General features: G+C 39.7%; 1 protein-coding gene across 2 annotated transcripts in view; it reads right to left on the bottom strand.

Annotated features, from left to right (window-relative positions):
• Positions 1 to 27,290, bottom strand: part of KIFAP3 (kinesin associated protein 3) — a 55,625-nt gene that overhangs the window by 11,794 nt on the left and 16,541 nt on the right. Inside the window, exons 11-19 of one of the 2 annotated variants that reach the window (XM_026043798.1) lie at positions 20,963 to 21,063; positions 16,502 to 16,610; positions 15,134 to 15,246; positions 14,183 to 14,348; positions 13,885 to 14,010; positions 13,388 to 13,486; positions 11,890 to 11,975; positions 6,271 to 6,460; positions 1,472 to 1,571 (exon numbers count right to left, since the gene is read on the bottom strand). In XM_026043798.1, coding sequence (XP_025899583.1) covers positions 1,472 to 1,571; positions 6,271 to 6,460; positions 11,890 to 11,975; positions 13,388 to 13,486; positions 13,885 to 14,010; positions 14,183 to 14,348; positions 15,134 to 15,246; positions 16,502 to 16,610; positions 20,963 to 21,063 — 1,090 coding nt within the window. Of the gene's footprint in view, positions 1 to 1,471; positions 1,572 to 4,447; positions 4,591 to 6,270; positions 6,461 to 11,889; positions 11,976 to 13,387; positions 13,487 to 13,884; positions 14,011 to 14,182; positions 14,349 to 15,133; positions 15,247 to 16,501; positions 16,611 to 20,962; positions 21,064 to 27,290 lie in introns of those variants that run through there. The other variant, XM_026043797.1, reaches the window with a different exon arrangement.

The following is a 27,290-nucleotide window of genomic DNA, read 5'->3' on the forward strand; positions in this document are numbered from 1 at the left end:
CAAGAAATTTCTAAAAACATTTATTCCAGCTAAAAATACACCAGATTTATTTTATCACTACTTCTAGCTGGAAGGATAGATTAAGCAGCAGCTTACAAACAAAGACCTGTGACAAAGGCTTGAAATTTAAGGTTCAGGGACCTACTTCTAGCCAAGGATGTAACATTTTCCACAGCTAAAAGACTGCTGGCAAACCAGGAGGATCTTTAGTGGCGTTCCCTTTAGTTCATTGAAAGCTCTCTCCCCCCACAGCAAAGGGGCACAAAGACTTAAATCTCCTTCTCGAGGAGACACATATTTTAGTGGGTTTTTTTTTTTTTTTAGGATTTTGGTTATTTTAATTATAAACGTCGCTATCATTCCACCTCTGCCTAACGTTCAGCTTTTTGGTGCATTATAGGTAGAAAAGCTGTAATAAAGAAATCAAGGTCACCAGCTATTGCCTCTTAACAACTGCAAGGAGCAAAGGTGAAGTATTTTTYTCTTTGCTTCAGCTGTACACACTGCGAGTTGCTCACATTTTACAAATGCTGAATAAAACTACAAGTGGTGAAAATAACGTTATTACTTTCAAAATAAACAACTTCAACCACAGTGCTGTGTGTGTCCAGATAACATCCTGTTAAAGCAAATTTGGTCCTCTGATTGTAAAGTGTTTGAAACATTTCCCATTTAGCACGTACAGTCACGTGCTCTATAAAAGGCGTTTTCTAAACCCTACAGAAACTACCAAGAAAAGGATCCTCCTTCTTTGGAAGAGGTTGGTCTGTTTTGAACTCGTGGGGGAGACCTACTCAGCAGCCCAAACTGGAATAACTTATTAACATGTAGAGAGCTGAGCTCATAGACCAGAGGTGCAATTCAGGGAAACATCTTCTGAAAGTCACACCRCAGCAGAGACATCTCCTGCTCCTCTAGCAAACTCCCAAAGTAAATGTCATTGGGAATCAAACTGGGAATGAGAACTGGAAGGCTTAGTTTGAGGGGGGAAAAAAACAGTTCAGAGACAGACTTGGCAACTGAGAAACTTATTTTTAACRTCTTAAGAATGCTGGAAATAAAATTCTCCTAGGTAATTAGCATCTCAAGCATCTCTTTAGACGTTTCCCAACAATGATGCCTGAATAATATCTGAGTAATCATTGTAACATGCAGTCAGCTGTGTTCTAGTTTTATTTTACAGCTTTTAGAAAGCGAGCATGAACATGCACGCTAATGTGTGAAAAGAAATGTGTAATTCAAAAGACAGACTAGGTTTTCTAATGTGATGAAAAATGAYTAGTTCTTTCACATATGATTCCCATAAAGCTGCTTTTCCCGTGTAAATCATTCCCCCTACTACGTACTTAGGACATAATCCTATTTAAAATTAGAGAAGGCAAACAGAGCTAGGAACAGAAATTAAGCCCTATAAAGAATCCCGAATTARCCATTTTTTCATTATTTACATTCCTTTCAAACAGGAATTTACCTGCTGGAGAAGGGATGCTGCCCAACGAGGTCTCCGTTCTGAAGATGATAATCACTGAAGAACTCAGGACTCACTGCTCCATCAGGGGCTATTAAGCCATCTATAAAAACAAGAAAGACACAGAGACCAGGCTGAAGGAGAGTGATTTTAGGACAGGAAGGCAACAGGCATGTTCTGCCTTGGGAATTAACTGGCAATCTGCAACACTCGCTTCTGGGAGAAACAACAAGTAATAAAAATACTGGAAAAAAAATGCCTGGAATGTTATATTGGTACCCATTTTGTTCGCCTCATCACAAAAGTGAGCCCAGAAAAAGAGTAATGTGCAAGGTCAAATGTGAATACAGACAGAGTGAGACTGGAAGAGCAAATAACTTAATTCCTCAGGCCTTCACCCCTGTAATTTTTAAAAGGAGCTAAATRAAATAGGAAAGCATCTTCAAAACTCCTTCTTTCATCTGCTTCGTACCGTAGAAAAGTTGCAACTGGAAGGGACCTCTGGAGATTTCTGATCCAACTCCCTGCCCTAGCAGGTCACCCAGAGCAGGCTGCCCACAACCCCATTCAGTTGGATTCAGCRTCTCCAAGAAGGGAGCTCCACGACTCCTCCAGGCAGAGAGCATCAGCTCTCAGCCATCCTCACAGGAAAGAGCTGTCTTCTCGTGTACAGAGGGAAGTGCCTGTGTTTGTGCCCATTGCCTCTTGTCCTGTCACTGGGCACCACTGAGAAGAGCCTGACTTCATCTTCTTTACATCCTCCCATCAGATAACAGGTACATTGACAAAGTCCCCCCTGAGCTGCTGCTTCTCTAGGTTAAACAGCCCCAGCACTCTCAACCACTCTCATACTGGAGATGCTCCAGTCTCTTAAATAATTTGTTGGCCCTTTGCTGGATTTTCTTCAGCAAATCCATGTCTGACATGTACTGAAGAGCTCAGATCCAGGCCCAGCACTCCAGGGAGGGAGGGATCACATCCCTCATCCTGCTGTGAACGCTCTCCCTAACGCAGCCTGGGATACCAATAGCCTCCTTTCCTGCAAGGACACAGTGCTGGCTCAGGGTCCACCTGTTGTCCAGAAGCAGCCCCAGCTTCCAAATGAGCAAAAATGCTCTCCAGTACCAGCTCATGGGATTACTACTCSTACACACTTATAGTTGTAGGACTCTGTATTTGCCTTTACTGAACTTCAGGAGCTTCCTCTCAGCAAAGGGGATATGCTCAGACAGAGATTTCAAWTCTCTGATTCTTTTCTATAAATCCACTAGCAATGACTCATACATTTGGAAAGCCAGCAGTATTCCTGAAAGACTTCACAGCTCCTCTTTCCTTTATAAGGAAGAATAGGAAATCGGGGTCTAAAGTTTTGCCTTAGTTACATCAGAAAAAATCCAGAGTGTCTTTGAAGTCAAGTCAGTGAATGAGAACCCAAGTTAACTCTTCCATGTTCTYCTTTGCAGGATACACTTCTTGTTCATACTAGGGGCACAATTCTTACCTGGTAATTAGTATTAGGCTCCAATTAGATAAAATGAGCTATTTCCTAAAAACACAGCCTACTTTAGTTTGTCTCTGTTACTGTGTGAAAAAGAACCCGGACTTACCATGTAGAAAACACTCTAATAAACAGAAACAGATACATGCTGACTCATTTTAATAGTTTAACAGAGGATAGAGAAAGATTCTTAATGACTAGRAAGTAACAAATGCCATTCCACTTTAAAGAAAAAGAGATAAGATCCAGGGAATCACAGGCCACTTAAGCTTAACCTCTGTGGTTTCCAAACTACTAAAACTGCCTGTGCAGGAAGGAGTGGAAAGTTACTTACAGACACAGGGGCTTACAGACGACGAGTCAGGCATTCAAACAGATCTCCCTGTGCTTTATGAATCTACCTGATGCTTTTTGAAGATAATATAGTGACAAATGATAAAAGGAATAGAATTGACACGTCTAGATTTCTAACAGACATCTGATGAGGTGCTACACAGATTCATTTAGGGGATCATTCCTCATGGGAAAGTGGCTGAACATAGTGCAATAGACTGTAAACGAAAAAGGCCAGCCATGATCTGGCTGCATTTTAGCAACATAAGATAGCTGTACATAGCTATATTCTAATTGTATACATGTGAACACAGTGTGAAAGAGCTTCACCTTATAAAGAAGTATTCTGGCACAATGGATATTGTCTTTCAGCACGCGCAGGTAAGTACTATGTGTTACCATTGGGATATAAAATAACCAAAGAGCAAGGAGGAGAGCTGAAATGGGTGTTACTAACACTTGTAGCACATTTACCTATTTCTTCATTTATCCTGCATTTTACATACACACACACACACACAAAAAAAAAAGAAATGAGATAATGAGATGGAGCACAGTCATTTCTATACTGGTGGTATTACACACTGAAATTTATCAAATTTATCTATTTTACAGCTAGGTTTGCTTACAATTTGAAAGCAGAGATACCTAAAATGTATTGAGGTGATATTCTTAACTCTGGGGCTAGAGCCATGGCTACTTAAAGTGTCTTCAATCAAGCGCGCCAACATTGAAACCATAACATTCAGAGTTATGGCTCGCATGAATTTAAAGGAAACTGAAAGCACACGGATAACATGAGCTACATATTATATGATTAGAGGTAAAGGACATCTGTTGTTACGTACATTTCAACATAAATTAGGGTTATGTATTTTCAGAGCAAGGGAGGCACTGAACTCATGAAGGTAAGTTCAGAGATTCTACCAAGTGCTTGAAGCAGGTTTAAATTATTTTGCAAGAGAGATGTTGGCTTGTCAGGGCAATAGGGATGCACAACTCCAAATGGTGAGAGGAGACCTGTACTGTGCATCAGCTATCAGTGCAGGTCATCTGTAAAATTATCACACTGAAATACAAACATTTSATTTCTGGCTGGACAAAGTTTTGCATTTTTGGCATCTTTGACTAAGACATGCTCTGTCCTTCAGCAATCCAGATGCCTGCTCTGGTTGGTACAATAACCCACAGCCTTTTCACAGGAGCATCGTGTACCCGCTGGCTGCATTTCAAATGTATAAATCTAGCAGAGTTCAGAAGCACATCGTCACAGGCACTTGCCGGAGGAAACCTGAAAAGCAAATTTGTATTTTGAATATAATCACTTACTCTTATACCTCCAAAAACAAAACTGCTTTTCAAACATCTGCAGAACACATCACTGGATTTCTGCCTCCTTCGCTGGTCAAATATCAATTCCAACACAAAAATCTTTGTTCGAGTAGCATTAAGTCTGTAACATAAATGATTGAAAGCCAGGAAATTCTGTCTTACTGGTGACACTCCCTCCCTAGTTCACACTGCTGGGAAAAGAAATGACCCAGTGAAGTAAGCAGGGGTTTATTATGAAGATCTGGGAAGTGGAGACTACAGCAGGTCTGCTGAACTGAGGAACTCCAGAAGAGACTTGAGGAGCCCCCAGTGCGGAACTAACTGAACTACAGCAGTTCACACTGCTAACCTTGCAGGTCTGGCAGAATAAGATAAAGCTAGAGGATTCAAAGGGAAAAACTTACCTGTAAGAAGGTGTGTTGATGTGGATGACATACATAACTAGGTACATGAGTAAGAATCCTTACGTTCTGATGTACTTCGAGAATAATTTTAGAAATGCTACTGAGAGCTTGCACATTTWTTTTTCTCTTAGCAACTGCAAATAAAGTTTATGGGTTTCAGAGGGTTTGTTTTGCCTATTACTATTCCTGCAAATTCATCCAGAGACAGTTTTGTRACTCATGCTGCAGGGCAAAGGATTGGACACTTATATGGAAAATAAAAGAAAGATTCAAAATCAGCTATTAAGAAGGGAAGGGAAAAAAAAGTATGTGCACATAGTCCTCCAGTTTGGAAAGGATATAAAACCACAAGCTTGAGAGGACAAGCCAARACCTAGTTATTAAAGGCTAGGCAGACATTTATCTAGCGGACAAATTATTTCACGATTGTCTCCTGCAGGGTTTCTTGAATCTTCCTCTGAAACAGCTGGCAAGAGCAAGCACTGGAGAACGGATACGAGATATATCGCTGCCTAAATCCAATAYGACAATTTTATTTTCTTAGTAACTACAAAGTCTTTACCAAACGTTCAAGACAGCAGATTCAACTCGAGGTTGAAACTCAAGTGATGCAGTTCTGCACAGTATGAGCTATCAACAGTAGGAAAAAAAAATGACCACGTGAACCACTTTTAAATACAAATATAAATACAGAGTTAAATCTCAGATAAGAACATGATTTCTCTTAAAAATTACTCTGACTTTCCAAATTAAGTTCTTAACAGTAGTAAGATGGCTGTGAAATTATCACTACAGATTCACAAAAAGTCACATCAGTCTCTGCTATAAAATATCTATTATGGAACCAACACCTAAGGCAGAAGAGAACTCAACACAAAGTTGTACTGCGAAGCTTAGAGGGATGAGAAAAGGTCTCTGTTTGCTAAACAAACCAACTATGGATCTACGTAGTAGGTGGGAGTCAGCTTAGACAGTTGGTAACCACAATCCCTTAGCTGTGTGAGGCAGATCTACTCACATGTCTAGAGGTCTGTGACACTCCATAAGGTCATGGACATACCATATCAAATGTGCACTTATATCCTAACAAGGCTGGCCGCCCACTGGTGCAGAACTTCAGCTGTCCCACTAGTTGGATTCTGCAGGTTGTTTCAGCGTCCACAGATCAAGTTTTGGCTCCAAATACAAGCAGTTTGGGACGGGGTTGTCCCAAAGACCAGCATGTGCTGCCTTACCTGCATTATAGTAAAGGTCAGGTCTTTCCAGAATATCTCCCTCATGGATGTAGGGCTCGATGGGATCATCCCCATACAGATACTGCTCGCTGTCATCCATCTGCCGACTCTCCACCATCTCCAGCCACTGGGAGTTGTGCCAGCGGAATTTCTCRCTCTGGATTTTTTTAGCCCATTCCTCATCATACTCCTGTTTAAAAAAAAATGAAAAAATTTTTAAGGAGATTTTAGGAGCAGGCATACACAAAACTGGTTTAAAAACATAAATGTGAAAGGMATCTCAGCAATTAAATGTGAACATTGACCAAATATCCTGAATGCCCTCATTAGAGTATAATTCACTAGAACAACTAGTTACCAGAAAATGTAATAAAATACACTTTGATAAAAGTCATCAGTTTTTAATTTTGCTTCATAAATTTGAGGAAGGCAGTGTTTTATTTGCAGCTTCAACATTCATAATAAAAGGGATAGGGGAATCCAAGAGCCTAAAATCTTCTCCAGTATGCTAAAGGAAACAGGAGATAAGTTCAGGCCACTGCAGAAAAACAGTGCACATGAAGTTTGGATTCAAACATGAACTAAAGCTACATGGGGCTACATGGATTGCAGCCCCACTGCACTATGAAAGAAGCAATAGAGTCCATAGTCTCCTAAACAGCCCTCGTCTGTCTGCATCTCTCCCGCTTTTTGATTCAAATAGATTTTAAAATCCAAGGATTGTAAACAAGAACTTCTCTATGAAGTCTAGCTGAAGCATTTTAAGGTTTGAAGTTTTTAAAAATCAGTTTTACTTTGACCTGAAAGGGATGAAAAGTTTTCACACAGCGAGCTACAATGGCTTGGATGCAGAAGTGGTGATTTCTTAAACTGCTCCAACTAGACATACAAAAGCAGATCTGTCTATAACCTGAGGTCAAAAAATAACAGTGAAGACAGAATAACCTGGCTTAGTAGCTCAAGTTAAACTTCAAAAACCTCTGTGGACTGAACATGAGCTTTAAAACCAACCTAATACTCCAATTGCCTTGTCTCCACTGCCATTAACCTGACATAGGCGACATTCTCTCCACCCTGTGCCTTTTCCATCCTCCTGACTGGCTGATAACACAAAAACCAGCTGGTTCAGTCATTCCAGCTTTGGGCTCCGACACTACTAATCAGTCTATCCCAAGTCCCCAAGACTTTATGTGGAATCATGCTGCGTTCATCATGCAACCACAAAGGCATTATTCTATAGCAGGAGGTTTTAAAACTTTGCTTTGCTTGGAGGAATAGCAAGTTTGTTTCTCTTGGCTTAAAACCGAAGGAAAACGCCTTTTTTGATGGGACACTCATGAAAGCACCTGCAGATTTGGAGCTCTGGCACCATCTATGCCATCACTTTGAATTTCTGACATTTCATTCCTTTATCTTTTTATTATTATTTTTATTTATTTAACATTTCACCTCTCATTTGCATTATCAGGTCCCTCTAATTCCCCTCTGCATCATTTTGGCACAGAAATAGTCCTGTGCAAACCCTGATCTCTTCGCACAACTTCCACACACAGAGCAAATATCGCTGCAGAATCTGCAGACCTTCCCCATCCCTAGCAGCTGCAACAAGAACTCCTAATTCCTTGTGGCAACGCAGCAACGCAGTGTCCTTGGGAGAGGTAGAAAGAACCACCTCGTCCTCCTTCCACTTCCTGATCTTTCCTCTATTTCCACTCCTGATTAAAAAGACAGACTAGACATAGCACTGCAAAAAATGCCCTGAAAAAAAAAAAAAAAATCAAGCTCATTGCTGAGACTCATAAAATGACACAAAAAAATTCAAGGGCATGACTTCCAGTGGTGACTTCTGACCAGCATCCTTGAACCACCTCTTTTGCTGTGTCCGCCAGAGCTAAGTGTGCACTATCTATTCCATCAACCCTCAGCAGCTGYGAATTACTTTCTAGCTTTTGAGAAATATCTTGTAACTGCCAGAGATCATTCTGCAGCCCTAAGAAAATTATTTCCAGAAATCATGACTGGGGAAAAAAASCTGGGGAGAAGGACACCAAATTTTAGAGAGAGCGAAATAAAATAACCCATGGGGAAGCTGAATCATTTTTATGCTACCTTGTTTGCTCTAAAAGCCAGAGAAGTCTGTGCTTAAACTCCTAATTCATACTCAGCAAAGCACACTACAGAAAATATGAAAGCTTCCCAAATTTGCAAGCTTAAATGAATTTCACTGGCACAACACTGTTGCTCCATTCCACATCACCCCTGAGCAGGCAAAACAAAGAAACCAAATTAAAGCAAGCTCGGGTAAAACGAYTTTGGAAAACACACCAAGCCTTCCTGCAATCCTGTCTGGAGGTATTAAAACTTTATTTTTAATGGAGGTATATCTTCCTTAGGAGGGAATTCCAGTAAAACTGATAGCAGAAAGTTGTTGAGATGATGGAGCCAACAGCTTTATTCCCTCCAATCCTTCAAAACATTAGGCCACCAGAGAAAGGGGGAAAGGAGGTGAGAAGGTGGTGGGGAGAACGTGCTTGTGTCCCAGCGCCACAACTGCCACGAGCTGAGGCACATGAAAGGAGGAATGCTGAAGGTTCATTTCATTCTCCTCGGAGCTCCCTGACATCACCCTTTGGAACATTCGGTTCCCATAAATCCAGGAGTGTCATGGAAGATGCATGGCTTGCCTCGGCGTGGAATGTGCCATCCTTTTTGAAGTTCTGCTTCCAACTTTGTTTACTGCTGAACCCTTGAAACGTTATGAAGCGTTAACTGGCCTATTATCAGAGCGGGYCTGGTCCCTATCAGGGGTCCCCTTTGTCACTGGCTTCCGTCACACCTTGTATCTGATTAACACACTATAGGATAACATAGAACTACACAGATCTGCTTTGTGTTTTCTCGCAGCTGATGAAAAACAGATTTTCCTTTTCACTTTAATGTGGTTGCCCTTTAATTGGGCCTGTAATAGGGTTCATTTGATGCAATTCCTCATATTAAASTAAACTTGCTATACAGTAAGTTGAATGTTCACTATGCTTAAGGACAGAGCTAGCAGAGTGATATGCTACTTGCTACATTCTCCATTATTTTAATAATCTCTAAAACATATATTTTACAGGAAAGGTTAATTAGTTAGGGAAAGATTTATCTTGTCTAACTTTAGCCATCCCAAAGTAAGACGTGTAATTTAGGCTATGTGCCTTGGTTAACCAAGGAGGGAAGCAGATGGTATGGATCAAACTTCTGCAGGTGTCTCTGACACCTACCTTAGGGTAAGCACCATCACAGCAGAGTCTAGTCACAGGCCAAAAGATCCCCCACGATTTACACCAGCACTATGCCCAGTGACTTCTTTGCAGCCAGGCTCTTCACTAAACAGGTTTTGAGAGGAAATGAATGGCCCATGGCATGGAAGATGCTGCTGGGTACACGCTCTACCCCACAAAGGCCCCCAGCAGCCATGTGGACTGATCTTAAGTTTAATAATGCAGATGCTGTTCATCAAAAATGGGTGTCAGCAGCACAGCCTGCAGCCCTAGCATCTCTTCTCCCCTGCTCTCTATTCAGAATTGTTCGATGATGAGAAACGTGATGACAGACACCACAGAAGTAGAGAGTCTTGGTAAGAAAAGGTTGCGCTCTTTTCCCATAGGCAGTATAGAACTTTTCATGGAATGAGGACAACAAGATGGAGTCAGAGGTTATCTATTTTCATAGTACAGTGCCTATCTAAATAAAGCCCACACCAAATCCCTGAGGTCTGCTCTTCCTTGATTCCAAGAGAGCTGGCCAACATCTTACACAGCTGACCCCAAATCCCAAAGCACYGAGAGCTCACAGCACATTCCCGTGTATTTGGGATTCCCACATTCCCAACACGGAGCATCGGTGTCAGGGCACTTGGCTAGCAGAGCAAGATGTAAACTATTCATTAATATGCACCTTTCCATAYGAGGCAAATTATATTTTTAGTGAAAACTACAGCTAGGTGGGGCAAAGAATGAGAGCTGGAACAATTCCTTAGGCACGAGCCCTTCCTGAGGCAACAAACACACAGCCAATGCAGCAGCTATCTACAAGATACTTGGCTTTTGCTCAAGAATCCCACAGAAYGGCCTAAACTAACTAGTGATTCCAGGCTTTTAGCCAAGCTATCCAACCTGTCCAGGTTAGCTGGAGAAGTGCTCATCTCCCAACTCCTTGCTAGGTGTCAAAACTCAGCGCACAGCACAGAACGGACCCTTTCCCAGGTTATCAACAYAGCTCTTTCTGCTGGCAAAATGGCTCTCTCACATGTACCAGCGCAAACACGAGGCTTTCCCGTACATACCATGTTCAGGCAGCACATCTGTTTCAGTTCATCATGGGTAGAGTCCAGCCAAGCTATATTAAACAATCATCACTAGTGTAACATTTCCATAATTTCTGTGACAATTACTTTACTACAGAAAGCATATCTCCCCTAAGGCTTTTATGGCATTTGATTTTCTTCAGCGGTATTTGAATCGCACTGCATAGAGCTTATTGATGAGTGAAAGAAGCTTTTGTGCGCTTGAGGAAAAAAAATACTTAAGTGTCAAATCTCTTTTCTCCAACATTTAATTTCTGATTTCCATCATCAGAGGAGCTAATCGTGTCAGCATTTACATGGAACAATACGATTGCAAACTTATTTTTTTCTTTGCTGCGGATTTAGCACTGATTAGAAGTTCCACTAGCCCTAGAGACTAATGGTTCTATGTCGATTTGAACACCTCAGAAAGTGCCAGTAGTATAAAATTACCACACAGCCAAACAACTCAGCGTTTACACACTTTACCATAGCCTCTGATCTCAATGACAAAACACCTAAGCTCATCTGAGGACCTGATAACTCAACTCTGGTGTATAATAAGACAGAAAACTACAGGACTGTGTAGACTAAAACTTAGGTCTTACTCTATAAAAAAGCTCCCTGGGAGCAAGCTGCAATATGTACAGTTCAATGGAAGATGACAGCATGAGTAGACAGGAGGAAAAGCATTTAAGCAGTTAAAGATTTTAATAATACCTCAAACTTACAGCTAAATTTGGATACAGTTAAATTTGGATATATGACTAAGTTTCATGATAGGTACTGCAGATCCAAAAGACTTAGACRCCTAGTAAATGCTAAAATACTATTATACACTGGAATTCCTTTTTGCCAACAGTCCACCAAACAAATACTGGCATAAGGCATTAAAGAAGAGTTGAAAAAAGCTGTTGGTAGCAAAAGGCATTTTGTTTGGAGAACTAGGACATAATGAAAGCTCAGCATGCTTAGGCAGTATTATTAATAGCTCTTTTTTTCCTCCAGTTAAAAAGCATTCTTCAGAAGAAAGTTTGCAGTATGCAGTTAGCTGGTATGGATTTTCAAAATACATATGCGTTTTCTGGGAAAAAAAAATGGTATTTGGCCTAGAATAATGCCTGTCATTGTCTCATGAGAATTCATCTTTCACTTACGCGATTATCAAGTTGTTCATAAAAAATACCTTCAGTCTTCAGGCGCAAATTACTGCTATCCACTCACTGTTTCCAAATTACATCACGCAAAGAGGTTCTTGAATGACATGAGGAGAGGCAAGTCAGACCTACCGCTATAATATCCAGAGTGTTGTCACAAACTTTGCGGATCTCGGCATTTTTATCGTGCATCAGGTCTATAAGATACGCTGGAGCCTCTGGGAAGAAACAGTTAAGGATATAAATGCTAGTTTTATCACAGTCCCGGGTTCCTCCAACTTCAAGCTTCATCAAGAATTCCAGCGTGGAATTTTCCACAACACGTTAAATTCAGCAACCTTTCCCCGAGTCGCGCAAACRCTTTTAAATAGTAATTCACATTTTAAGACACTCGACTGTTCTTCAACCAAAGAAAACTTGTGTCATTTGCAAAGAATGCATGCTCTGATTTGTCATCAGAAATTCATGCACAATATGCCTTTTGGACTAACACACGTTTTGTAATAACTCATGAGGCATTCCTTTGTTGAGGAAGTTTCTTTGGTAATTTTTATGGAGTATTTTATGGAGTATTTTACTCCAGTTAGTTTTCAATGCATTTATCTCTAAAATACTCAAGACAGGTTCTGTTGTGCAAAGCATTGCATTATTACAATGCTAATATGAAATAGAAATGTTATTCCTTTTTTCTTTAAAAGTCAGGCATCTACAAGTTTAAACAGGAGACAAACAACAACATCCCAAAGAGCKTCTCAGATATGTATCCAAGCTCAAAGGATTGAGGGACATTAGAAGGTTGTTACTCTATTAGAAAAGCACATAACTAATCTGTTATCCTTACAAGGGTCTTACACAATATTTGTTTCTGTAAAAGCTAATACTAATCTAAGGTTCACAGAGACATCTATTACCTCTTTATAAAAATTCTGGATCATCTTAAACTCAACATCAGAAAGTGAAAGAAAAAAGTCGAAAGTGACTTACGAATATATCAAAAAATCAAATAGAATAAAGATACTGTTTGTGTTTATGGTGTCTCAGGGTATTGAAAGTTATCTTACAAATATTTTAATGCACTTATTAATTTCAGACTATGCAAGATATACACATAATAATGCAATGCAGCAAAATATTTGTCTGCATGTTTTTCTACAGACTGATTTTGATTATGATGTCTAGTGATAGAGCCCTGGAACTGGCTGCCTAGGGAGGCTGTGAAGTCTCTTCTGGATGCCACCCACCTGGATGCCACTGTGTGCCATGTGCTCTAGATGTCCCTGCTTGAGCAGGGAGGTTGGACTTGATCTCTAGAGGTCCCTTCCAACCTTAACCATTCTATGACTCTGTGATTCTATGATTTGCAAAATCATAGAATAATTCAGATTGGAAAGGAACAAACAGGTCATGGGGTCCAATTTGCCCCTATTTCAAATCAAACTAACTTTCCTCTGTAGCATTTGCACATCTATGCACCTAAGCAGCTTGCCTGCTTGTTTATTCTTCAGCAGAAAAGTCATTTACAAAGAAACCCCTGAGATCAAAGAGGTTTATGCAAGGGAAACACAGGCCATGGATCCATGATGGCAAATGAAGTCCTGAGGTTCTACACATTTGAACTTTAGAAAGATACGAGTCTCCTTAATGATGACATCTCTGGTGGCTTGGTGGAAGACCATCTGATAAAAGACATAAATGATCTGGCAGACAAACTCATCATCTTCTTGTTGAGCTGCAAAGGTAAAAYGCAGTTTCAGTTTTCAGATCTCACAAATGGAACCTCTTGCTGTTTACAGAAATATCTAGATTTTACATGTCAACTAGACACTTCAATACTACACGTGCAATTCATCTGCTGATGACCTTGACTCATCTTCTCCTCTCTCCAACCAAACTGAAATACCACAGGCTGCAGCCAGACGTATACAGATGTGGAAATACCAAACCAGGTAGGCCATTAGCCATTGGGTCTTRATCAGTAATGCAGTAATTGTTCCTTCTTTCATTAAGAAAACACCTTCCCCTATTTTGCAGGATAAAAGAAACCGTGCRACTGAATCTAAAGGCAGCTATATACAGCACCTCAACACCTCCGAAAAGCAAGGCCCAAAGTCAAAGCTCTCAACATACCATTTAAAAGCTCGATCAGTGCAGGAATGATTCCAGATTTGGCTAACAGAGCAGCACAAGAATCATCCATAGAAACTGTTCCAATCATTATGACCACTTCCAAAACGAGGTCATCTTCTGCAGAACCTGGTAAGTCAGAGAGTAGAAAGCACTGTCCTTAGAAATGCTTGATCTTGTGGCAGCTGCACCTTATTTGTGCACACACCTCAGGCTTTCAATATTATGTTTCCTAAAACTACCACAAGTATTAGAGGGAAACAGACTCTCCTTTGAAAGACTAACCRAGCTTGGTACAGACCTGGCTTTAGTTTATCCTTGAGGTATGGAACCAGTGTATACTCTTTAAGCACAAGCTCCCAGTCGAGATCCGGTAAAGTCAAATTTGCAAGTGTTCCCAGGCATTCAATCACAAATTCTTCCTCCTCGTCATTTGATATTTGAGCTGCTAAGTCACCAACATAATCCTGAAGAAAATACAGCAGCAGRCAGATAGCAAGCGTATTAGATAGGCAGCTTTGAAGAACTTGCATCTTTGTCAAATCAAAACTAGTTCTCAAAGGAGAAGAGGCTGGTAAGGGAGTTTCACTATCAGTTGAATTATTCAAGAAAATATTTGAGTTCTCTTTCTCTCCTCCCTTTCACTTTCAAAAGCAAAAGGTACAAAGCTTATGAAAGCTGCTAGGAAACAGGAAGGATGAAGACTGGGAGCACCATACTGTCTGAGTGACAGTAATAGTTCCCTCTTAAAGGCTGGGAAGTGGYTACAAGGTTTTCAAACACAGTTTTCCCACGAGTTTCACTAATAGCGCATTGTTTYAAGCTGATTTAATATTCACTGCTCACTACAATATTACACTTAATTTCACAAACAGGATACTCCTTCTTTGAAAGCTAATATCAACTCAGCTAACCGAATATTCTGCATTTGATACTTAGAGTAATTTTACTTAGGAATTTAGTTCTATTGACAGTGCTGGACAATGAGCCCTTGACAACTAAGTTCTTTCAGAAGAGGGAACTGAAAGTGTAAGCAGGTGTTRTGTGACACTTCTTAAAACAGATCTGAATAACTACTTATACAACTTGGAACAGTTAAAAATCCCTTATTTTGTCCCATCTCTAAGAAAAGAAATAYRTATTTATTTTTTGGAACAGGGACTTAATAGATTCAGCTGAAAATCTATCTCCCTGCAGTGACCCAAAGCTTGATTTATCAACTGAAATGACCTTATAGAACAATAGTACTTACAATAAACAAGCTTTTAGTTGGCCCATCGTGTTGTGAAATATTCCTGATCATCTTCATTAACAACGGGTCCTTAAATTTCAGGGCTCTCTTCATTAACATTTTCAAACCATTTCCTGAAAAGAAACAGCCACTAAGTAAATATATTTATATCTTAAAATAAAATATTTCAGGGAAAACAAAACAGATAGTAATTATGCTTCCAAGTTTTACTCGGAAAGGAACAAATCTAATACATAATTTCTCTAAAAGAGCTACTATGTTCACATGTATTGGTRCCACACCTGTGTTAGAATGTCAGATAAATACCTAAACAAGTACAGATGGCATCTTCAAAAGTAGTCTGGCACACTGTTCATTTCCATTATTTGGACAATTGTATGTTTGATTCCGGTATAAGCTCTAAACCTTTTTTTAAGGTCACAAATTGTCCCTACCTCCCTTCACTTCATGAAAGGACAGGTCAAGAATTACTAGCACACTACAGTGAGTGGAGAAGCACCACAGCTGCTGGACCTCTGCTCTTCACACCACAGAACAGATATATCATTATGCTTTACAGCACTATTTACCAGTCAAAGAATACAACAGAATGTATTATGGGAGAATATATATTTTATATATATATAAATATATATAAAATCACATACACAGACTGAAAAGTATTCGACTTGCCCATGACAAGTCCCATTTTTGTTTCAAAGTGATCACCTTGTCTTATTAAGAAGTTCTAGTTTGATTTAAACACACACACTTCCAATGCAATATTGGATATCCTTGCTCTTTTAAATGACTATATGCATAAGTGTTAAGTGAAATTGCTGGCCACAGCATTCATTTGAATTGAAAAGAGGCAATAGCAATCAATTCTAGCAGTTTGTTGAAGAGCTTAACAGTCAAATTCTGAGCACACAAGAAAATGAGAGGTACTGAATAATAACATTTAAGCTGCAACTTTTAACTACTGAACAAACGAGTATATCATTTATACCCCTATATCATATCCATACTATATAACAAACCACTGGAACCTCCAAAATGCCTTTTTTCTTTTTAAAGGACAGATACAAGTAGAAGTCACCAACACTGCTTTCAGTTTGATTTCACCAGGCAAAACATTAGCTATTGAAAGATTTTAGACACCAGGTAGAACAAAATCTTGAGCTCCATATAACCATAGTTTCCATGTCACGAATGTGTTTTACAGAACTGCTTGCACATGAGAGATGGGGACACTCAGCGTCACTTCTGTCACCAAGACAAATTCGGGAGGGATGCGGTCATTTAGCTGCAGTCACTACCCAAGCTAGCTTGTGTAGGTGTTAGAGTGCTGTCACCCCCAAGGAAGCAGTGAGGTTTAAGGACATTTACCTTCACAGATAAGTTGCACATTTCTTTTGTTAGCAGCAAGGTTAATACAGAAGGAAATAAGTTCCAAGTCAACTCGCTCATCGGGACACTCAAAGAGCATCTTCATTAACTGCCAAGAAACACAAGCAGTCACTCAAGCTTTCCAAAGCAATGTTATGTTAACAATAGTAATTTTTAAAATATGTATTTTAATATTCAGCATTTCTGCAGACAAGAAAACAATACAGCTCAAGGGTAGAAGATGTGTGATTCCACTATTTAGGGACAGTAATATTTCTAACATGCAAAAGGGGGAGTTTTTAATACATGAACAAGCTTCTAAGGGGCTATCCTTGTTTTGAAGTCTTGGTAAACTTAATAGAAGAAGAACTGTTGGTTCTGGAAAGGCCAGAGTAAAACCTGGTTGTTTAACAAAATAATGACAGTGTAAACAAATATGTAATTACAGAGTAATTGTATTACTGTCATGCTTTGAGATTTCTCTGTTGATGGGTACATCAGCTGTGGAGCATCTGCAACGTGTTCCACTTTTGCAGCTCTGATTGCTGGAGCTGAACACCGGTATATGCCAGCCAAACCCTTCCCAGAGGCATTCCCTTTCTTTTGGGAAGAAAGGAAACCACCTAGAGTAACATAAGTAAATAGGCTGTTGCCTATAATCCCCTTAAACAGTAAATTAATAAAAGGTGGTGAATTCCTGGAAGATTTCACAAGCAAATAACCTTTTATACAGGTGGTTCCCCTATTATCCATTACAGGGCAGGCTATAGAGCTACTCTAACTCTGACCATTAGAAACTTGACACTTAAAATTAGTATGTCGAATGTGATGCTCAAATGCATCCATTTGCATTTTTTTTCCAGCACTACARCAGACAAGCAGCACTGCTTCCCCACAGAGGAGCTGTAGGACATGATTTTGCTCCTAAAACCTGCTCAGCTCATAAGACAGGCCAAAACTACAGCCCATAGCAGTGTGATGACAAGACTTGTGATTACTAGAAGTAGAAACAACTGAGCAGAAAGATAAGACAGGGCATGAAGTGCCATCCACACAGCTTGGCTGTGTCAGACACCGGGCAGGGGGGAAGAAAGCAACTCCTCTAGCCCTTAGATATTTGAATGCTTGCCCTCTGGTGGCAAGAGATCTTTTTTTTTAATACATTAAATATGAAAGAAACTGGAGAAGCAATTCATTTGGAAAAAGAAATATAATTGAGAACAAATATGACTGCTAGAATGTCACTCTACAAGTTTACTGCAGCAATTCTGTACATTTATCTACAGTCAGATAACAGGTTGTCATTCCAAAGGGACCCCCAGATAAATAAAACATATTTAGGTTGCAACATGGTGATTAATGTCTTTTTCCTGTGGCTTTCATGTACTGATTTAATAGCTATCACTGAGTTTCTACCTCTCTGCCCTGAAAAGGGAAAARTCTCCCTTGGTGAGTTTAAGGACTCTTAAAACCTTTAGTTTGTTAAATCTGTAAGCCTGACAGTCCCAAAAGGGTAAGAAATTAAGCAGAGAACAACATAGCTGCTTCACACACAGAACATGCCCACTCGAATCCCCCCTGCAACTATTCAGCAGCAAACCTTTAAAAGGGGATTTTTAAAACCCTTTGAATAATTTGAAGGGAAACATTCTTGTTACTCGCACAATACAAAATCTGTGGAAAAGAGATGCTTAACTGGACAGGATTATGCTGTTAATTACTGAACTGCTTCTCCATAAAAAGAAAAAAATACCCAGTTTCAATTAAACTCTGTTCAAATTTTAAAATAATAGTTTYGTACGAGCTCCATGTTTCCCATTAYGTCTTCATTTAATTTGATTGCTTCTTGTGCCACTTCAAAAGGAAGAATAATTGCTGCCAAATAGGAAATATTAAAATTAAATTTGTTCTGCTTTTACTATGTCCATTGTCATCTTTTCCTGATTTAACAGGAAGGCAGTAAAAAGACTGCAGCATATGCAATGAAGAGGCAGTAGTGTTCAATCAGACAAGTCCCATATTGAGTATCAGATACCACAGACCAGGGCTGAAATCACTGTGTCTAGACTCTCTGGCACCTGCCTTCACTTATTTACCAGTGACCAGAGGCCAACCCCCACGGCTCTGTGTTCACATACACCTCTGTGCAACCCCCTCGCCAGCGCCGGCTCCAACATCTTTGAATGATTAGGCCAGAGGCGCATGCCTCAGGAATCTCTCCTGCGCGGCTACTCCCGGGCTCCGCTGTTTGAAGTGATGCTCTGGTTTCTGAGCTGCAGCAGATAATGGTGGACAGGAGCAAAGGGGGCTGTCAAGAGCGGACGTTTACCAGCATTAAGCTGAAAAGAAGCTTTAGCAAGATCAAAGAGGGGCCAAGCGGGACGACCGCGGCGGAAAACATGTGGGCAGCCGCGGCGAGGCTYGCGCGCTGCTCGGTGGTAAAATATTAAATATGCCCATGACATCAGTGCCGAACCATGCCCTTTGATTGGCCACGTTATTGCCCATAAAGGCTTTTATAAGCATCTGGATGGCATTTGCACCTATTTAAACAAAACACGCATTGCTGGGGTCTAAACAAGAATGAACTGTTAATACTCAGTTTTAACTGTTACTAGAGTAGCACCCACTAACTCCTCGGGTCCGCAAGGATGCTCATGCAGGACAGCACGTGCAGGCCCCTCCAGGAAGCCCTTCCTACCTGTGCAGAAATGACCACGGAGGACAGACTTTTCCCATCGCTTTCAACAACAGCTTAACACTCATTGCTGAATGTTCGCCAGCTTGGACGGCAACCTTTCTTTGAAATAAACCCACCAAAGGGCACATACTCCCACCAAAAAGACTTTGCTATTCTAAGGAAGAAGYAAACAGCAGCAAGACTTTTTTCAATGGTGACTTTCTTCCTTGATGCCATACTCACTGCCTTTTTTTTTTAAATAATGTTTTGCTACCTTTGCTGTCCTGTCCCAATTTTTAGTATTCATTAAGAACATTTATACTCTGATTAGCCAAGCTTGTCCTTTTTGAAGGGTCTCTAGGCATGATCAGCAACTAATTACATCCATCACAAACACATCCACAGAATATGGTGGGTTTAGCCCCAGTCCTATTAAGGCTGCGGGAATCTTTTCTATTCCACCGGTCCTTGGATAATGCCCTGTAAGCACCTACTCTGAGCAGCCACTGCCTGTTGGAACAACAATGCTCAATAAATCTCAGGGTATGAAGTCAATGAAGTTTCCATATAGCTCTTTACACCTGGCAGTGGGCAGCTAAGGAGCACACCAAGATTCACTGCAAGGACACCAAAAGCAAGCCCTGAAACGCAAAGCACACRTCCTGCCTTGGCAGCTGACTGCTCAGAACAAAGCAGGGCCCTTACAACGTGCGACTGCCTTTACTGTAAGGTATTCTGGTGCAGAAAATGTAGTTCAGCAGGGTGTTTACAGGATCAGTGTATAATATGCACTAGTTATCYCCGGCAGCTTTCTCCAGCCCTCTGGAAACCCCTCTCCTGTACCTGGAAAAACACTACAATTTTTGTYATGAAATAACCACTAGAAACATTCTGAAAACTTTCCATTGCAACTTCCTGTCCTGAATGTATTTGATGTTAAAAAACATGCTTACTGGGGGCAGGGGAGGGAAGATATCACTGAAATTCTGAAACAGAAAAGCCACTGGAGAGCTTTCCACACTTGTGCAACAGACCTTCTCAATTCCAGCCTAACTAGGCCCGAGAAAAAGTTCAGTAAGAGAATTTGGTGTTTGGTTTGAARCAAACTACCTCCAAATAACACAAATTTCAAGAAGCCTTTTTTCCTGTACTTGGGTCAAAGTCTATGCTAGAGACAGAGTTACAAGACCAATTGTAGCCTAAAGGATCAGCGAAGAGTTCTTCATTGCCTTCTATACAGTCTTCATTTCTCCCCTATTGTGCGTGGCTGCAGTTAGCAAAAGCAGTTGTCATGCAGCAATGTAACATGGCCTGGCTGGCTTCCAGCTCATATCCTGTAATACTGGAAATGTTGAAATTTTGATACCCTATGGGATCAGAAAAAAATGCCTCCCGAATGTCAAAGGAAATAGTTTCCTCAAGGCTCCCCAAGGACCTACCGTGCACACATTTCAACCTTCCTTTAGCAGTCCCAATCTTCTGTAGAGAYTGATCGGCTCACTTGTATTTTTAACAACTCACTGATGATGCAGCTCACTGGTTAGGAGTCCTGACAAAGAATAGCTGCCCCTTATCTTTTTTTCCCCCTTTAAGTACTGTTAAAAGACAGCAGGAAAGGCCAGACTGCCCTATTAATAGGTGTCTAGTTATAGACTCAGCAGCAGCACTGTGGCTGTTCATGCATTCTCCTGYGGGTGTCAGTGTGAGCTGGGCTATGAAGAGGACAGGCAGCTTTGTGGAAGGAGGCATCTCACCTCTGCGTCACACAGAAAGGCACCTACCTGTGGGATGCAGTCTGTGTATGCAAACATTGATTTAAAGCGATCGTCCATGCTTATGTGATACAGAATACACATTGCCACTTGCTTGTAGTTCTCATTTGCTAGGAGAGAAAAAAAAACATACTAACATGACCTGATATTTTAGGTTTTAAACAGTCCAGGTGGGTGGAGAAGGGGATGAAGAGCACAAAACTCCTATTTAGGAAGAGAAAATTTTAAAGAACTACTGTTGTAGAAGGAATTCAGTGCCATTCACACACACAAAACACACAAGGGTTTAGAAAAAAAGATTTTTCACACATTTCAAAGATAGCAATCGTTTGCCTTCATACTAACGGATACTTAGAAAGATGACAAGAATTTAATTCAATTCAAAAGTCATTCAGCTTATACTTCTTGTATAACTGATCAAAACAGTCTATTTCCTACTTTTATTTAAGCTAAGGTGAATATTAGCTATTTAGCAAAGCATCAAGATTTCAAGCAGCAACCAACCCAGGCAAATAAATCACTGGAAACCAAAATTTCCTTTAGGAAGCAAGGATATGGTTCCTTTATCCTGAAAGGACACAGCTGCATCTTCCTTCAAAAACCAATAATAAAAAGGCATGAAACAATAATTAAAAGCACAGGCTCTACCATATTTGCCAAAATGATACTAATTGCTTTGAGCAAACATAATGAAGTGCTTCTCTTGTGTTTCTTATGAAGAGTCACATTACTGACACATTCATTTGTAGTGACATTATAAAACCAACTATTACATGAAAACAAATTGCTACGCATGTAGCTCAAGGCTTCTTAAGAAAATAAAAGAAACTTTAAAAATAAATTATGCCCTCAAATTCCATTAGGCCAGAGAAAAAAATAAAGCTGTTTGCTCTGCTCTTCATTCTTCTTTCCAYGCCACACACAACTTAACACAAATATTAGCATTCAAATTTAAGATTGCCCCAACACTTAACACACTCAGTATTATTCTTGAACGCCAAACAGACCCAGTATACAAGTGTAAGTACTAAGTGACTAAAAATTCACTGATAAGCCACATGTCATCTTTATGCATAGGGACTTCACTCCCAAAAATATAAACTGACAGCTACTTGAATGTGCCAGCACCAAACTGGCCCCTTTTTTTTTTTCTTCCCATTCATCTGAAAGCTAATGAATAAATCTCCAAGTCAATCATTGCTTGGAAACTTGGCTGTAAAAAGGTCAAATCCTGCTCAATCTCTGGCCAAAGAGCAGCTTTTTGAAACATGGGAGTAATACCTTTTCTGCTCATTTTGAGCACTACTGGAGAATGCCCATGAAAAAGCAGGCGCTGCAAAAAGGCTTCCTTATGACCTGGTGCAGAAGGCATCAATTATTCYCCCAACTGGAAAAGCAAGGGAGGGGCGAGGGCAAGAAAAGGAGAGATTTCTGCCAAATGCATTCATAAAAATCACCAAAGTTTCRGTGGGGTGCCAGAAAGTTGTGGCCCACAAATGCTGGTAGTTTTGAGCATCAAGCATTTTATGACTCAAGGTGGAATAGCCAGAATTGCCTAGAGCGGTAAGGGCAGCCCTGGAAAATAATGGTCTAGTCATTATGGAATCTTCTGGTATTTATGGCAATAAAACATGAATCATAATGAAATCATGGGATACTAAATGTGGGGGTCACAAGTACTTTGATAGGATTTCCACAAGAATTTACCATTAATTAACCAAATAATTATTTGAAAGTGTTACTGAATTATCCTTAGCACTTATACAGCCATTCCAGAAAACTTGGTCATTCCCAGCTGAGTGCAGTTAATGCCTTAACAAACCAGTCATTAACTGCAGTTACTGATTTTGTGGGAATTATTGTGTTATAAAATACACTCAACAGTTTATAGAAACAATACTTAGGGTTTTGGGGKTTTTTTTTGCAGCTGTAGTTYAGCTGAAGCAGCTGGGATGGAAAAATATCGGGCCCCTCGGGCTGTTTTCACAACTAGTTTTCTGCAAATTAGAGGGGGAAATAAATACATGATGGGTTCCGAGTTCAAAATGGACTCGGATTTTTCCCCTTTGAACATTAATAAGAAACCACGTGCCTGTTCTGGGGACCAGAGCCTTAATTCCTTGTCTAGATCTTACTAAGGTTAAGAACTGAATGATCTCAGCAGCAGAAGCTATGGGATAACCAGTTTCTAGATCACAAGATCTGGTCCTAGTTGAGACTGCAAGCTTAAAGATGAAAGAGCTTCCATTAGCTCTATGATAACAAGAGAGGATACCTGAAGTTTCAAACTGAAATGCCTATTGGAGTTTTATCAGCAGGAAATGCTGAAATAACACTGAGAATATAAGCTAGGGGCCAAATTTGCCAAGAACAGTATCAATAATTCACATAGAAATAATTTCTACTGGAACGACCAGTCTTCACATTAGATACAAAACATACTCTTATCTACCTCAYATGCAAAGCATTAATTGCCCTATTAAAAAGAGAGCTGAAATGAAAGTAAATAGATGTCATGGCAGAACAAATCTATATTTCAGTTTTCAAGAGGCGATTATTCAAATTTAAGTCAAACCTGCTGAAGAATTACACAAACTGTAAGAAATCTAGAGGGGAAAAAAGGATGTCACAAACTGAATATAATTTCTACACACACACACTGCTGTCAGGCAACTATTTACATTGAAACTAAGAAGAGTTTTCTAATGAATATCTCAGCTTTACTCTATCCAATATTATTTCTGGTAACCAGCTTTGAAACAGTCGGAATAAGTTACCTCATGTGTGGTTTAGACACATATTGCTTTGATTTACATATTTAAATATAAATCATATTGAATATGTCAGTTTATCAAGAGAACCTGAGAGAGTTTGCAAAGCCAGACTAGACTATGTTACCAATACACTAGGTTATTAATTACAGACCAATATTATTGTGCAACCTTTATTATATTTGAAGTGTGCCTGTCTACTATAAGCATGACTTTGAAAAATTAAAAAATGGGGASAAATAAGAATTTAAAGATCTAAGCATGTGCTACACCTCAAACAGCAACATGCTACAGATATAGACAAAAAGGAATTTGCGTAGCTGGAGCTCCAGACTCAATTTCTTGTCTTGAACTCTATACAAGACAGGCAGGAAAATACACAATAAATACCTTACTGCACCATTACTACTTAWAAAAGGAGATTAGGCAAAACCACTGAGCAGACTATATTCTGACTAAATTTAGATATTACATCCTTTCTTGAGAATTGCTCTTTCTATAGAACTACATTCTTTTTATTTAAAATGTCCTATTTTCCACTGTGAAGTCATTTAATTCATTCAAACTGGAAAATTGTGGGTTTTATACCCATACTAACTAAACCAGGAGAGAAAATAGTAAGTTCAGGGTAACAAAAGACAGAAAGTAATAGGTTCAATCCTGAAAAGTGATGCTACTTCTCTTTTTTTTTTAACTAAAAAAAGTTTTTGGGTTAGGCTATGACTGAGAAGCAAAGCAACACAAGTTTAAACAAACAAAAACTCATCATTATTATAACAAATTGAGAATTGGAAGAGGTTCTTAATTTGGATGAAACTAAGTAAAAAACAAACATATACCGGAGTAGGTGTGATACTTTGTAGGTTGAAAAGACCTCAGTGCAAAGCCTCCAGCAAACTACGCAGATGAAATGCTACACAATTAAATGTAGATTTACAGAAGTGATACATGTTGCCATATCTGCACTATATTTCATTAAACCATATCAACTGCTCTTATTAGAAAATATTTGGACTTAAAAAGGTATTTAAGGAAAACAACAAAACAATCCTACACAAAAACATCGTAATGAAGGATGCTATCTTCCACTTCAAGAAGATGACTAACCACACTGCAAAAAAACAAACAAAAAAAACCCCCAAAAGCTCAGTTGATTTTTTATTTAGTGTTTTCAGTGGAAGTTTCTGAAGCACAAAGGCAGTACTCTAATCATTAAGTCCAAAAAGTAGAATTGCATATTGCTGGTGCTTTGGATTTTCCCAGATAAGAATTTACAATCCAAGTACCATCCTCTCTGCCACCAGGATGCTCTCTTACAAAGCAAGTTTTGGTAGTTCAATTGCATTCTTATCTGAGAAGCATTAGTTTCATTAATTAAAAATCATTCACTGAGGATCTGTAATGGCTTCTCACAGATCTGGTAGCTTCTCCAAAAAGAAAGAAGGTTACAGAGAAAAAGACTGTATCTGAGGCCCCTCCTGTGCAGGGCAATAGCCTTGCTTTGCTCAAGATGCATAAAGTTGTGCTCTTACCCTGCAAACCATCTGTATGTCAGAGACCATAGAAACAAAARTCTGCTGGAAATATGTTTGAAAGAAACAAATATGTTTGCATAAGTCAAATTTAATGGTGGTGTATCTATTTTCCACCCCTGCAAGCTTCARGGGTCTGAAGATAATACTAATCAACCTACAAAGGACCTCTCACCTTACCAGCTGCAAACAGCATCCTGCACTGGAAAAGATGATCTGAGGAACTCTACATAGGTCTTCTGAGTTAAGATGCTTACCCTGTTTTTGGAGAGTAAGTAGAGTCCTCCCTCTGTCTGAGCTTGCAAAAACTTGGGGATCTATGTGATTGTTAAATCTGCAAAATTATTTGAGATGATCCTTTGAAACGATCCCTTGATCTACAGGCTTCCCCAGAAGATCTAGGAAAGGTGCTTCTCTCTTCCTCCTACCTCATAAGCTTTACAACTATTTTGCCATAGACTGGGAAGCAAAGCAGGAGTGCCTCACACGCTTTACAAGGCAGTTTTCTGAGAAACTGGAATGGGCTGTCTCTGTCCTGTCATGCTTTAAACATCCAAGTTATGCCCTGTAAAGCTTTAAGGTGTCAACACTTCATGTAGCTGACTAGATTTGAATAAGTCCTTTTCAGTAGAATGTAAGGAAACAATTAAAAGAATTCACTTCATTACGGAGTAATGCATTGCAGGGACTCGTGAGAAACACCGTCTCACAGAACCCTCCCTGCTCATYAGGTCACCAAGCATTTGACAACGTGGCTCCCTCAGCTCTGAGCTGCTGCCTTCTCTAGCACTCCTGTCCTTGCTGCTACCTTAAGCATTTCTGTTTTCAGTCAGCACCTGACACTGACCACTTCTTTTCTCTGCTGCCAACATTAGAGCAGCACACTGCAGCGTGTTCCCACTCACCTGAAAGTCACAAGGATCTATTTGTAACAGCTAACATACAAAAACAAGCTTTGTTTCTAACTTTTGACAGTTAGAAACTAAAGAAATCAATAAAGTATTAGACAGACTATAAAAATTGTTAGAAGTTTGTTACTCTTTCCTGACAACTCACCATTAACATGCAGCAAGTGAAGGTTTTAGCCCTAAAAAACAAAGTCTGAGGATCCTATTTCAAACACAACACTAATGATACTGTAGCCTTTCTACCTGGAATTTATATTCCCCAACATCAGAAGCCATTTTTCTCTTTAACGTTATTAAAGTTTGCTGACGTAGTTCAAGTAGGCAAATGACTGCTGGGTGCCAAGACATGCTGCACACCCAACAYGTTGCTAAAGTCAGCAGGACATGCTAGGTTCTCGGCACCAGTGAAAGCAAAACTGTTTATTTAGACATTTAAGAGATTTAGAGGCTGAACTTCAAGTTTTTTTTTAAAGAAACTTGGCCATGCTCACCACAAATGATAAAAACCTACCATTAAAATAAATCCTTTAATAATTACTGTTTTCCAACAGACTGGTCCCTGCAGTTGAACTGTTTCTTAATGTGCTTCAGCCAGTTTCTACTATAAAGGAATGGAGACACCCCAGGCAATATTCACACAACAAGTATTGGAACCAGCTGCTGCAGAGCCACCTCAGGAAAAAAAAAGTTCAATTTAATTGGGAAAACAGGAGGAAGCATAAATTTTACTGCCATTAATAACTTCAAGCAATCTTGATATGACTTTACCTCACCCCAAAGGCTAGACATGTGCTTTTTGTTAGGGTCTTTGCCACATCTGACCCCTATTGTTTGCTCACTTGATCAGGTAAGAAAATGTACATTTCTTTATATGATAAACGAGGCTTATTAAAGTTGGAAAAAACACTGCAGTAGCCTATAGAAGCTCCATTTTCCAACAGATGTGTGAAGCTCCCTAATAAGTTCATTACAAAAAGGCCAAGTGAACTCATAAAGAAAGCCCATCTACTTTAAGCCTTCTTAAAAGAAACTTTCATAAAAGGAACAGACGTTAAAAACCCACTGTGCACCATTAATTAGACAGCAAACTAGTTCTTGAGTTTTTGAATAGCAGTCAATGTACAAG

This window comes from Nothoprocta perdicaria, unplaced genomic scaffold, assembly GCF_003342845.1.
Source record: "Nothoprocta perdicaria isolate Ctin4 unplaced genomic scaffold, notPer1 scaffold_34, whole genome shotgun sequence".
NCBI lineage: Eukaryota > Metazoa > Chordata > Aves > Tinamiformes > Tinamidae > Nothoprocta > Nothoprocta perdicaria.